This window comes from Neoarius graeffei, chromosome 13 (assembly GCF_027579695.1).
Source record: "Neoarius graeffei isolate fNeoGra1 chromosome 13, fNeoGra1.pri, whole genome shotgun sequence".
NCBI lineage: Eukaryota > Metazoa > Chordata > Actinopteri > Siluriformes > Ariidae > Neoarius > Neoarius graeffei.
In genome coordinates, this window is record NC_083581.1 from 42761278 (window position 1) to 42775715 (window position 14438).

Sequence of the window (14438 nt, forward strand, 5' to 3'; positions counted from 1 at the left end):
CGCCTCATGATGCAATATGCAAGAAAAGAAAGATTTACTGCCATTTTACTTTGTATTTGAGTAAAGTGAATAAATAAATGGTCTGTGGAAAATACATTTAATCCTGGGAACTGCATGCACAGGAGTTTATTTTGTGTTTACTCCCCCTCGGCTGGCTACTTATTTGTCATAGCTGGCTAGTATGAGCCTTAGTGGAAAGTCCTGGGAATGCGGAAATGTCAAGTTCAATTTTAGATTTACGAACCCGAAAAAAATGTCAAAAAACTGGCGTTAAAAAGAAAAATTTCAACCGCACAAACGACACTCACCCGGCCGGTGGACCGGAAACAGAACATTTTTTAATAATGGCCCAATTGATAGATAGATCCATTTTTGCAATTTCTTCAACAACTATATCAATTAAATTTTGCAGTTCTTTCTCCATAGTTGCAATTAACACCGTGTCATCCACACATCTGAAATTATTGATATTTTCTCTGCCTACTTGGATACCTGAGATCTTTTTGTAATATTGTTTCACTCTAAGGCATTACAAAAGCATGGTGGTGTAGTGGTTAGCACTGTCGCCTCACAGCAAGAAGGTTCTAGGTTCAAGCCCCGTGGCCGGCGAGGGCCTTTCTGTGCGGAGTTTGCATGTTCTCTGTGTGGGTTTCCTCCGGGTGCTCCGGTTTCCCCCACAGTCCAAAGACATGCAGGTTAGGCAAATTGGTGGCTCTAAATTGACCGTGAGGGTGAATCGTTGTTTGTCTCTGTGTCAGCCCTGCGATAACCTGGTGACTCGTCCAGGGTGTACCCCGCCTCTCACCCATAGTCAGCTGGGATAGGCTCCAGCTTGCCTGCGACCCTGTAGAACAGGATAAGAGGCTACAGATGATGGATGTTTCACTCTATATAAATCCAGTGAGAAAACACCCCCTTGTCTAACACCTCTCTTTATTTTCTTAAATTGACTCCATTATCTATCTGTACAGCGGCAGTTTGTTCCCAGTACAGATTTCTGACCAGACAGAGGTCTTTCGAACTGGAGTTTCCTGTAATATTTCAAATAACTTATTGTGCTTCATTTTATCAAATGCTTTTGTGTAGCTGATGAAACAAATAAAGACTTTTTTTGCACTTGAATAGCCTGTTCTGATAGTGTCTTACTATCAATAGTGTTTCTTGTACCTTTGTCTTTCACAAAACCACATTGTTCTTTACCTATTTCAGCTCGTATCTTACTTTTAGCTCGTCATAAAAATTCTTAGAACTCATTTCCTAGGTTTTTTTTTTGCATTTTCATTGGCTGTCGTCCAGTCAGTGTAATTACTGCTTATTGTCTTTAGAAGATTATAAAGATTTTGAAGAAAACATGTCATATGAGGTTTAACCTAGAGTGAAGGTGTTGTACAGAAGCACCAAGAATGTTTTCATTGGCAAAGGGTCTAAAGCTAGCAACAAGCACTGATACATGCGCCATTCCTTTTATCTTGCTTAGACCTAGGTTAAGATTTCATTCTGTTGCATTAACTTCTTAAAGGCACTGACCACAAAGTCATCTGAAATTTTTTTTTTTTAATTGTGCACGGCGTTTTCCTATGTTCCGCAAGAACAATATCATGCGGAGGAGTTGTGATCATTTTGATGTGCTGAAGGTCGCTTTTCTCCATTTTGGGGCCGAATATACTACCTTTTGGAGCCAAACAGTATGGCCCCATGGATACAGCCGAACGTGAGGAACTTTAACTAATTAGCATAATTATGTAACTGGGTCACACCAAGATGGCGACACGTAGAAAACATCGTGACTCTGTATCAACCTCTGAGAGTTTTGAGTTGCAGGTATGTAATTTGTGGTTGACATTTGCGAATAGATCTGTGAAACAAAAGACGAATATATCTTTTCTCTGTTACTGCTTTTGTGTTATCGTTTCTTTCTCTGTAAGATCAAAACATTAGGTGTATAGCTCCATACCCAGACTCAGCAATCCAAGACAGGTGCTGCAAATTTTTTTTTGTCAGATTTCGCGCCTGTTTCATCCTGCAGTTGATTCCAGCGGTCGATCTGTCCCTTCACAAAAATTCTAGCGGTCAACGTTTTGGTTTCCATCGCTTTTCTGGCGTGTTTCTAGCTGATTTGCTTTCATATTTTCCTTTTCTTTTCCACTGGCTTTTAGCTGGCAGGAGAGCGGAGTCCACCATGTTTGCCCATGCCGACTTGTTTTAGTTAAAAGTAGGTCAAACATGACCCACAGTGGTCATGTGATATTGCTACTCACTTACTTCGTCAGTCTCTGGAATCGTAAAATGTGGGACGCATTTTATTTCGGCAAAACATTTACACATAAAATACACGGTGTGTGCAGCAGTGAAACATCTCGATTTCAACTCAAATCAACTTCAAACATCTCAAAACTCCAACAGCAATAAAAACAGAGCATTTTTGCCCAGAATTCAACTTTGCAGTCAGAACCTTTAAACTCAAGACATGTTGTTGGTTAAAGATGAAAATTCTTTCCCGTTCCTATTAGTGCTACTGCACTTATGGAATAATTCATAGGAGCTCCTGAATAGGGCAGCACGGTAGTGCACTGGTTAGCACTGGTGCCTCATAGCAAGACAGTTCTTGGTTTGAACCTCACGGTTGATGAGGGCCCTTCTGTGGAAGTTTGCATGTTCTGTCTGTGTGGGTTTCTTCCAGGTGAGGTTAACCGGCTACTCTAAATTGTCCCTATGTGTGTGTGAGAAACTTTGATGGCTGGAAGAAAAGCCATCAGAGCGGCCATGTCACTGCAGTGACATGCCAGAGAGAGAGAGAGAGAGAGATAGTGATTGAGTAACATGCTTTAGAATGAATAACTGAATAATAAGGCATGGCAGCGGTTCATATCAGGACTTGGGTCTTGGGTTTGATCCCTGGCTGAGAACTAGAATGATAATCCAGAGCTGTACAACTCCATGCTTCTTGGAACAACTACCACTGCCATATTTCATCTGAAGGTGCTTCAGGCATGTTACAGTGCTGCACTGATTAGCAGCCCTGCAATAAATAAATCTTGTTAAAAATATCAGATTAGCATACCAAGCCTTGCTTTATTGGACTCTTCATCATTGACTCAGTTGCTAGAGATTGAAACCTGGATGAATGATTAATATTATTCTGAGTTTAATGCTAATGCCTTGATATGTCTGGAAATGACACAGCTCATGAAGCATTTTTATATCATGAATAGCAAGAAAAGTCATATTTGTAACACATCATCACAGTAACAGAATGACTGAACCAGCAGCATAAGCCTTCATCACCTTTATCACCTTCAAGATGATGTGCTCCAGATGTTGAGGTTGATCAGAACAGTAAAGTCCTGATGAAGAGATGTGGTGAAGAATTTTTGCAGCTATCCCTGCCAGTACACTTTACCAGTTCACCCCAAATTGCAGTTGACATCTTGATGACATTCTGACCATCATCATTCAGGTCATTTGTTGGATTTGTGGCTTAAATCTTGTGTTTTTGTCGAAACAGCTTGGTTAAATAACTCTGGGTTTGTAAGGAATTTGAAGTGATATGTCATTATTTCGAGCTATTATTTCAACATTTCGACATAATTTTCAACCTCACAATCTATCAGTAATATTTGCATATAATCTTGTGTTTTTTGCATGCTGTGTCCCAGATAGTAAGTGCCCCAGATGTTGTTTTATTGGAATTTAGTTGGCATATACAGTATATAGAGAAGAGTTTGTTACACTGAAATTTACAGCTTAGCACTTCAACACAGAATGTATCACTTCACCTTTTTTGTGAACTTGCCGTTCAGGACTTGAGGAGGTTTGGGTCACATCAGCCTTGTAATGTGATTTTAGCCTTATTCCATGCTTAATGTCATACAGACACAATCTTATAAGAAAGAAATGGTTTTCTGTCAGAAAATCACTTTACTGTTGTGAAATGAAATATTTCTCTTTCTTCCTGGTTTTTTTTCAGGAGAGCCCTCCTTCTGCTCCTGTCAGTATGTTTCACTATGTTATCTGCAGAAGAACATTCACAAACTCAAGGTGAGCGCTCTGTCTGTCTGCCTCTGTCTGTTTCTCTGTCTGTCTGCCTGTCTATTTCTCTGTCTGTCTCTCTCTCTCTCTTTCTGTCTGTCTGCCTGCCTACCTGTCTCTCTCTCACTGTTTTTCTGTCTGTCTGCCTGCCTGCCTGTCTCTCTCTCTCTCTGTTTCTCTGTCTGTCTCCTTCTCCCTTTGTTTCTTTGCCTGTCTGGCTCCTTCTCTCAGTTTCTCTGTCTGTCTGTCTGTCTCCCCTCTCTCTCATTCTTTGTCTGTCTGTCTCTTTCTTCCTGTTTCTTTCCCTGTCTCCTTCTCTCTGTTTCTCTGTTTGTCTGTCTGTCTCCTCTCTCTCTCTCTCTCTGCTTCTCTGTCTATCTGTCACCTTCTCCCTCTTTCTTTGCTTGTCTGTCTCCCTCTCTCTCTTCCTCTGTCTGTCTGTCTGTCTGTCTCTCTCTCTGTTCTGTGTCACTGAGATGTGTGTGTGTGTGTGTGTGTCTGTCTGTCTGTCTGCCTGTATCTTTTGGCTGCACTGCCTGGACATTCTTTTAAGCATTTCTAATGACAATAGAAATTACAACAATGTTATTTGTGCTGTTAGTTCTTCATCAGGCGGCACGGTGATGTAGTGGTTAGCGCTGTCACCTCACAGCAAGAAGGTCCGGGTTCGAGCCCCGTAGCCGGCGAGGGCCTTTCTGTGTGGAGTTTGCATGTTCTCCCCGTGTCCGTGTGGGTTTCCTCCGGGTGCTCCGGTTTCCCCCACAGTCCAAAGACATTCAGGTTAGGTTAACAGGTGACTCTAAATTGACCGTAGGTGTGAATGTGAGTGTGAATGGTTGCCTGTGTCTATGTGTCAGCCCTGTGATGACCTGGCGACTTGTCCAGGGTGTACCCTGCCTTTCGCCCGTAGTCAGCTGGGATAGGCTCCAGCTTGCCTGCGACCCTGTAGGACAGGATAAAGCGGCTAGAGATAATGAGAATGAGATGAGTTCTTCATCATCCAAATCAGAGCAGGAGAATAACAGTGAAACTGAACTGAATGAACCAAGAAAGTCCACGGTGTTAGATTGTTCGTGTGTGAAAAGTTACGAAGTACCTCTTTTTCTCTCTGTGCTGTTTCGGCGTGTCTGCAAAGTAATATCTTTATTGAGACATTATCATTAGTTAACTCAACTGTCAAAAGCACTCAAAAGTGCTGACAAAAGCAGTAACTACTCAAGCCTTTCAAGTAGGCAAGTAACCTACTGTATATGCTCTTCCAAATTACTCCAGTCCACACTCACACAATTCAACTAAAGGTCCAATGAAAAATCTGAAATAAAATTTAAAAAAATCTTATGTTAAATAAAACTAAAGTGCAAACATTTCTCAAACCAAAATCTCAAACTGGTGGATAAACACGGCTAGCTGGAGTTTAAAAAAAAGAAGAAGAATTCTATCAGACTGTCTTTCTCTTGACAATCAAGCAGGTAGGCCAACAGTGTAAAGTTGGACTGCGCGCCGACTTTGTGTGGCCACAAGACACTTTCTTTGCGATATCTGAGCCCGGGAAAATGACAGGCTAGCTTGTTACTGCAGTCAGTGGATCTATATGAATGTGCCTCCTTCTCGATTGTGCTGTACTTGCTTTCGCGCATCGACAGTTTTCGGCTGATGTACAGCACGGGGTGCTCCTTGCCCTCCACCTCCTGGGACAAAACAGCCCCCAGCCCTCTGTCCGATGCATCAGTCTGCAAAATAAAAGGGAGAGAGAAGTCAGGGGAGTGTAAAAGTGGACCCCCACACAGTACAGCTTTTACCTCAGAGAAGGCCTGTTGGCACTGCTCCGTCCACTGGATGGGATCTGGAGCCCCCTTTTTAGTGAGATCGGTTAGCAGGCTGGTGAGATCCGAATAATTAGGTAGAAACCTACGATAATAGCCAGCCAGCCCCAAGAACCATCTCACCTCCTTTTTGGTCTTGGGCCTTGGGCAGGCCTCAATTGCTGCAGTCTTGTTAATTTGGGGACGCACCTGCCCATGGCCCAAGTAGAACCCCATATACCGTACTTCCACCTGCCCAATCGCACACTTTTTCGGGTTAGCTGTGAGGCCCGCTCGCCTCAGTGACTTTAGAACGGCCCTCAGGTGTTCCAAGTGCCACGGCCAATCATGACTGTAGATTATGTCGTCTAGATAGGCAGCCGCGTAGGCAGCATGAGGGCGGAGGACCCTGTCCATAAGCCGCTGGAATGTAGCGGGTGCCCCAAATAACCCAAAAGGGAGCATGATGAATTGGTATAAACCAAATGGTGTGGAAAAGGCCATTTTCTCTCGGGATAGAGGAGTTAAGGGGATCTGCCAATATCCCTTTGTTAGATCCAGTGTTGAATATAAGCGAGCAGTGCCTAACCGATCAAGCAACTCATCAATGCGAGGCATTGGGTATGCGTCAAATTTAGACACCATGTTGACCTTTCTATAGTCCACACAGAACCGGACTGACCCGTCGGTCTTGGGAACCAGGACCACTGGGCTGCTCCGGTCACTGTGGGACGCCTTGATTATGCCCATTTCGAGCATGGCCTTGAGTTCGTCCCGAACCACCTTTTTCTTGTGTTCGGGCAAACGGTAAGGGCGGCTACGCACTACCACCCCTGCGGGCGTTTCGATGTGGTATTCTATGAGGTGGATATGACCAGGAAGGGGCGAGAACACATTGGAAAATTCCTTTTGCAACTTGGCTACCTCCATGAGTTGGGCCAGTGAGAGGTGGTCTCCACAAGGGACGGGAGTGGTCCGAGATGTTATCTTTTTCACCTCCGGCCCCAGCTCTGCCTTCTCTGGGACTACCAACGCCACAGGGACCCCCTAAGTCCAGTGTTTTAAAAGGTTGAGGTGGTAGATTTGCAGTGCCCTGCCCCTATCCATTTGCCTCACCTCATAGTCGACATCCCTGACTCGCCGTGTGACCTCAAAGGGCCCTTGCCACTTGGCGACTAATTTGGAGCTCGACATGGGCAATAATACGAGCACTTTGTCTCCCGGCGTGAACTCTCTAAGGCACGTGCCCCTGTCATACAGCCGGCTTTGGCGTTCTTGTGCCTGCTGCAAATTCTCCTGGGTTAGATGCATGAGGGTGTGGAGTTTTGTGCGCAGGTCAAGAACGTACTGGATTTTGTTTTTACTAGGTGAAGGTCCCTCCTCCCAATTTTCCTGTAGCACGTCCAGAATGCCACGTGGCTTATGCCCATATAATAATTAAAATGGAGAAAACTCCATGGAGGCTTGCGGGATCTCTCATACTGCGAATAACGGGCTCGAGCCACTTATCCCAATTACGTGCATCTTCACCTACGAATTTCTGGATTATGTTCTTGAGTGTTTGGTTAAATCGCTCTACTAAGCCATCCGTTTGTGGGTGATAGACACTGGTGCGGATAGACTTAATCCCCAGTAACCCATACAGCTCGCGCAGTGTGTGTGCCTTGGTCTGTCAGGATTTCTTTCGGAATCCCGACCCGGGAGATAAAGGGGAAGAGCACGTCCGCAATACTGCATGCTGAGACATTGCGGAGAAGCACTGCTTCCAGATATCGCATTGCATAGTCCACTAGAACTAAAATAAAGCGATATCCCTGTGCTGTCCGATCTAATGGCCCAATGAGATCCATCCCAATTCGTTCAAACAGGGTCTCAATTAGAGGAAGAGGGCACAACGGTGCTTTTGGAGTGGCCGCGGGATTTACTAATTGGCATTCATGGCATGCCACACACCACCGACGGACATCCTCGCGAATCCCTGGCCAACAGAACAGGGCCATTATTCGGGCTAGTGTTTTATCCTGCCCTAAGTGTCCAGCCATGGGATTAAAGTGAGCCGCATGGAATACGAGTTCCCTACAGCTCTTTATGATTAACAACTGGGTTATTTGTTCATTAGTTTGAGTGTCCTGCGTCACTCTGTACAATCTATCTTTAATAATAGCAAAATAAGGGGAGGTCAGTGCCGCGCTTGGCTGAAGAGTTTGACCATCGATTACTCTCACTTGATCAAACGCATGCCGCAGAGTCTCGTCTCACAACTGCTCTAACGGGAAATCCCCAAGGGAATCCCTGAGAGAGGGAGGAGGAGCGGGCTGCTCCTCGCTCTGATGCGGTGTTGACGTAGATGGCTCTGTGACAGATTCTCCAGTCAATGCCACACTGGGATCTTCCCGTGACCTACTAGTGCAGGACCCACTATGTGTTAAATATTCCATCAGTTTTTTATACCCTGGCCAATCAGTACCCAAAATCAACGAGTGGGTAAGACGAGGACTAACCACTGCCTTTACTCTATGCATTTGACCCCGGAATAGAATATGGACAGACACTAGAGGGTAATGGTGAACATCCCTGTGCGCACACAACACTTTCACCGCTTGTGCTCCCCCCAATGCCTCACCTTGCACCAGGCATTGGTGAATTGAGGTCTGATTGCAACTGGAATCCACCAAAGCATGATATGTATCCCCTTGAATACTCACCGGTATGCGATATGTTCCGGCCCGATTGGGGGTGGTTTCTGGCGCGTCGGGGATCCGAATTACAGCACCCGCCTCCCTTGTGGAGCTCTGACTGGAGATCCTCCGATTCCCCGCTGCACCAGCACACCGGCCCAGGCTTTCCCTCTGCACTGGTGTTATGGGTGTCACTCACCTGAGGGGGAGACAACACAGACACAGAAGAGGGAGATGGGAGGACATCACGGGTGTGACGGGCCGGCTGGGGAGGAGCCAGCCGCCGCCTCCATGGCAGAGGAACGGGGTGGAGAGGGGGACAAGAGACGGGGGAGAGAGGGAGAGAGAGAAGAGAAGCAAGGGGAGATGCCTCGTCTGCCTGCCGTTGGAGCCGCCTCCAGATGGTCCTCCGCCAGCTCGATGGCTCGTTCCAGCAACGCCGGGCAGTGACACTTCCTTCTGGAAGTCGAGAGATAAACTGTTCCAGTGCCACCAGATCGATGATCTCGTCGGTGTTGCGTTCTTCCAGAGGCAGCAGGCAGGCGGCAGGTGGCCTGGAGTTGTTGGCCGAATGCAAACGGCCGGCCGACCTCCTCCAGTGCCAGCGTCTGGAAGCGCTGGCGATGTTGCTCCAGGGAGCGACCGAGGCGCTGCAGGATGGCCTTCCTCAGGTCAGCATAGACCAGTCGGCTGTCAGCAGGGAGCTGCTGCGCTGTGAGCTGTGCCTCGCCAGTCAGGAGCGGGAGGAGGCGTGCCAGGCGCTGCTCCAGCGGCCACCCCCACACCTCGGCTGCTTGCTTGAAGAGAGTGAGGAACGCTTCCGGATCGTCCTGCGGTCCCATCTTCGTGAGGGTGGCGGCAGTGGTGGCCAATGCTCCTGCTGACACGAGCAGGTGCCGGAATGCCTGGCGAGCTTCCTGCTGGTCCAGCATCAAGGCTTCGAAGCGTTGCTCTTGTTCCTTTTGGAGGGTGATCAGTGCTTGATGCTGGTTCTGCTGGGTGGTAGTGAGGGCAAGGATGAGCTCTTTGAATGGGGAGGACTCCATGGGGTGGTTCCCTTCTGTGCTCCCGGGTTTCGGCACCACTGTAACAGTTCCTAATGTGGGTAGAGCACAGAAGCACGGCAGGCGAGAGTTGATGTTTACACAAACACTTTATTTTTTGCTTTTCAGCTTTCTTTCTTTCACTCACTCACTCACTCACTCACTCACTCACTCACTCACTCACTCACTCACACATGCGTTGTGGTCGGGGAGAGAGCCCCTTTTCTCTGCTCTCTCTCTCCTTTTATGATCCATCCCTGTAACACACACACACACACACACACACACACACACACACACACACACACATACATTAACTGACAGCAGGTGGAATGACTTAGCCACTTACCTTCCCCGACCCCACCCTCCATTCACAGACTGCTGCTTGGCCATGCCCCCACTGCCACAACGGCACACTGGCCATAGTTTCGCATTCAGGCACTGACTCTCCCTCTCTGTGTCTGTTCGATTTCATGTGGTGGGGAGTTTACGTTCCCTATAGTTTGATTGACGTAGCCTACGACATGGCCTATTGGACAGACATCCTCATTCTTTCCTGCAACCATTGGATGAAATGAAAGCCAAGAGTGCTGTCCAGAGATAGATCTACCGCTCTGGTGCTGTCTCTGCATTGGAGTAATACACCAGTCAAATGGGATAGATCACATCCATGTTTTTCATGTTGTCAATGAATGACAAATGAAAAAGTGGGACATTATCCTAATATGCGTGACGTGGGACAAATGCTCAAATGGCTGTACAGAATAACCTAAAGCGGGACAGGTGGTCACCCTACTTGCGCTGTGAGAGGGAGAATGCATTCTGAATTCAGAGCAGTTTCCTCATCCATGAAGGAGAGAGAGAGAGAGAGACAGACAGACACACATACACAGAGAGAGAGAGAGAGAGAGAGAGTGAGAGACTCACACTGTAACCATAACAACACTCTTAGCAGTCCTAGTTAGTGACAGATAACTAACTACTTTAGCTTGCTCTCTAGATTAGATTTATTGTTATCAGTAATGCAGATAAAATGAAAATTGGGGTAGCTCTGGTGATGAGGAAGGTGTTTCTCTTTGTGTATTTTTGGAGGAAGATAATTTGGGCTGCTTATGCAACTTGACTGACTTAAAGTGAGTGAAAGTCCCAAAAGTGCACACTCTGTTATTTTTAGTTGCAGCAACATTGGAATATTGGAAATATTCCCCATTCAACATGTCGTAAAGCTCCTCATATTCACTTACTATCTCACCAAGACTCGTTTTTGACCAGCACTTTATTCTCCATGTTTGTTTTTCTTGCTTGTGTCTTAACTTGGGATCTGACTGGTCAGGAGGTAAAAAAGCCCTTGGCGTAACTTGCTTCTGGAAAGTTGCACTTATTAAAACTTCAGAAGCTCCAGTGTGAACAAACTGCTTTTTAAAAAATGGCTACATCCATGAGCTGGAGGTTGAGAAAGGAGCTTAACTTGGTGAAGATAGTGCGGGTTGTCAGATTGCTCGGTGAGCAGAGAGAAATTCCTGCTCTACATCAGACACGTTAACTAGTGTCCCGTTTGAAATAGAGGAGTAACAGGAAATGGAGTGGAGGAGAGCCTCAGGCCTGTGTGTAGGAATGGTGAGGGAATGCTCTGTTCATAAAGACTACGGTACCTCAAACCGTCTGGGAGAACTCATTATGCTTCAAGAAAAAAGAAAAAAATGCAGATAAAATCAGTGTTTATGTAACCTTAATTTCCACTTGGTCGTTAACATTTACATGAACAATAAAACATACTGAATGATAATGAGGCATATGTTGGATAGGTAATGCACAATGAAAATGAAAAATGTATTATATATATATATATAATCAGCCTGAAGAAACATAATAAAATAAATCGAAAGTCTCTTTTTATGTCAACATTTCCAGTAAAAAAAATCTCATATGTTTTCCAGATAAAATACCCATTATTATTATTATTATTTTTTGGAACAGGATTGGATGGGATGCTGTACTGTTTTCTCCAGTGTCCACTCAATCAGTTTATGTTTGCATCGTCCAAATACCAATCCTGGGAATTAGATCACTTCCATCTAAACAAAAGGAAAAGTAATACTACAGGTCACTGTACAAAAAAAAAATTGTTTTTAAGAAAATTTTGGACAATTTATGAGTAAAAGTTTAACAGTTAAGCAACAATAGAGCAAACTGGATCATGGAAAGAAAGGAAATGGCAATATAATGATGAAATGACAAAATAGTCATTAAACAATAAATATCCTGAACATCAAATTAGGAACACATTCAAGTAATGTCATCTGAGGCCCATTTGTAATGTCAAAGTGGTTTGTATGGGCTGCATGGTTTCTCTTTAATGCCGTCCATGTAGTTGGAGCTACAGCTATATGATCTTATACCTGAACAACCTATACCTGTGGTCAAAGTTCACAGGGTTGGCCATGTGGAACCTACCTTGGATGTGAGCTGTGATGCTTTTATGTCTGAGTGGAGCCAAAGGTTTGAAACGAGTGTTGGATGATTTTAAGAGTTTTCTGAAGGAATGTTACTCAGGAAGTGGATGGAGTTCTAATAATGTAATAAATAGCATTCTTGGTAAGATCTGAAAGAGACAAACATTGTGTTCTTCAAGTGTTCTTTAGAAAGTTCATGGTTCAGAAGTAGTTCCAACTTTTCAGTTGTTAGCTTCTGCATGGACTTTTAAGCAGCAAGTAAGGTACCCAGCCTTCAGAGTTATAAATGTAACCTTTTTCTCAAGGGGCTTTCACAGGCTGCAGTGTTTATTTCTGTTTGAATGAAGCCCTGGTGTGTTCTTCTCTTTGGTGTACTTCTTTATGCAGGCAAGAACACAGCAATCAATTTTATCACAATTGGGCATGTCTGAGGACGTCTGAGGGTGGTGGTCTTGGTCCGCTTCCATTTAAACACTAGTTTAAATGGAAAATGATTTGTTTCAGCTGCAAGGAAGTGAATCAAACACTTTGGGTTGTAGCTTTTTTTTGAGCTGATAAACTGAGCCAAAGGACAGCACTACAGAAATGCCATGTGTTCTGGAAATGTGGACTACATGCTGTACAATCCAAAATAAAATGATCCACTGGAAAGATAATTTCATGCCAATGTTTTATGCCTCTGGTGATCTTTGATCCATTACCTTCAGTAGACACCAGGATTCACTGAGGTCTGATCAGGGTCTAAACCATAGGAAAACCAGTGATCCCCTGCTGGGATGGGAAACCCAGTGATCCTGCTGGGAAGGGAAGACCAGTGATCCTGTTGGGACTACAAAACCAGTGACTCTGCTGGGATGAAAAGACCAGTGATCCTGCTGGGATGGGAAAACTAGTATTCCTGCTCGGACAAGAAGACTAGTGACCCTGCTGGGACAGGAATCCCAGTAATCCAGCTTGGATGGGAAATCCAGTGATCCAGCTAGGATGAGAAAACCAGTGATCCTGCTGGGACTAGAAAACCATTGATCCTACAGGGATGGGAAAACCAGGAAAACCTGCTGGTTAATTATTACTAAACTGTGTCCCACACGTACAAGCTTCTTGTAAAAGGCCCTTTTCTCTAAATTTGCAACAAGCAGGAACCATGTCTTCAGTAGGCAGCAGAATTTGTTGTGTGCTTTTAAACTGATCAGAGCCCCAGAAAGGGGTCAGGAATGGATTGTACATATACAAGTGCAAGTGGTGTTGTTAGCATTTCAATAACATCTTCAACTTCTCAGATCAGCGTCTCGTAGTAGTCATGTCTATGGTGTTATAATGCACTATGAAGATATTTTTCCACTCGACTGAGAAGCTTAATCAGTTCAACTTCGAATCAGGAGAGCCACTGGTACCTATCTACCATTCACTTTGTTGCACTAGACACCACCATGACCTGGAGAACAGAAAAACCAGTACAGACTCTGATTGTTGGGATTACTAGGTTGGAGCTCAGATTTACAAGCTTGAGAATGATTAAATTAATCCCTGTGCTGAAGGAAAGACCTAATCTGTGATCTATACAATTCCTTTGAAATGTTTAATAAATCTGGGTTGAGGTGTAGGTGTGAGAGCAGTGGACTAGGTCACACTGTATTTCTGTAGCAGGCAGGAAACAGGGGAGCTTTTGAACAGCTTGAGCATGTCAGAGCAAGGATCATGGAGGTCCAGCAGCAGGGCAAGGCATTTTCATTACAAATACAGACATTGGTTTTCTCAAATAGCTCTTTCCCCTCGATCCCTGTGTTCTTTCCTTTTCTGAGAGAGAATACATGCTGTTTTAGAAAAAGAAACATAGGACAAAATTCTGACTCACTCTTAAAGAAAGCACCCAGTGTCCTCTGTTTCTTTTTTTTTATTATATCCTGGATAGATCTTGGATACATGATTTGAGTTCACGGATTATGAGTAAGGCTAAGATGTGGTGTGATGTCCAGGATTCCATTGTATTATGAAATAGCATTCATTTTCTGATTTTCATATACAGTGGTGCTTGAAAGTTTGTGAACCCTTTAGAATTTTCTATATTTTTGCATAAATATGACCAAAAACATCATCAGATTTTCACACAAGTCCTAAAAGTAGATAAAGAGAACCCAGTTAAACAAATGAGACAAAAATTGTTATACTTGGTCATTTATTTATTGAAGAAAATGGTCCAATATTACATATCTGTGAGTGGCAAAAGTATGTGAACTAGGGCTGGGTATCACCAGATACCTCACGATACGATACTAAGGCGATATTTTGCCCACGATAACGATAATATCACGGTACAGCGATTCAGCGATAATCGATATATTGCAAGAAATTTCAACCACATCACGATATCTGTGTCACTGAAGAAAATCAGAATTTATTGACCACTGTAAAATTACATTTCACATACATAAC

The 14438-nt window shown here is 44.5% G+C and overlaps 1 protein-coding gene across 1 annotated transcript in view; it reads left to right on the forward strand.

The window, feature by feature from the left end:
* LOC132896734 (collagen alpha-1(XXIV) chain) overlaps positions 1-14438 on the forward strand; it is a 286940-nt gene that overhangs the window by 20827 nt on the left and 251675 nt on the right. Inside the window, exon 2 of the mRNA XM_060937767.1 lies at positions 3968-4038. Within this exon, the coding sequence (XP_060793750.1) occupies positions 3968-4038 (71 nt within the window). The remainder of the gene's footprint in view (positions 1-3967; positions 4039-14438) is intronic.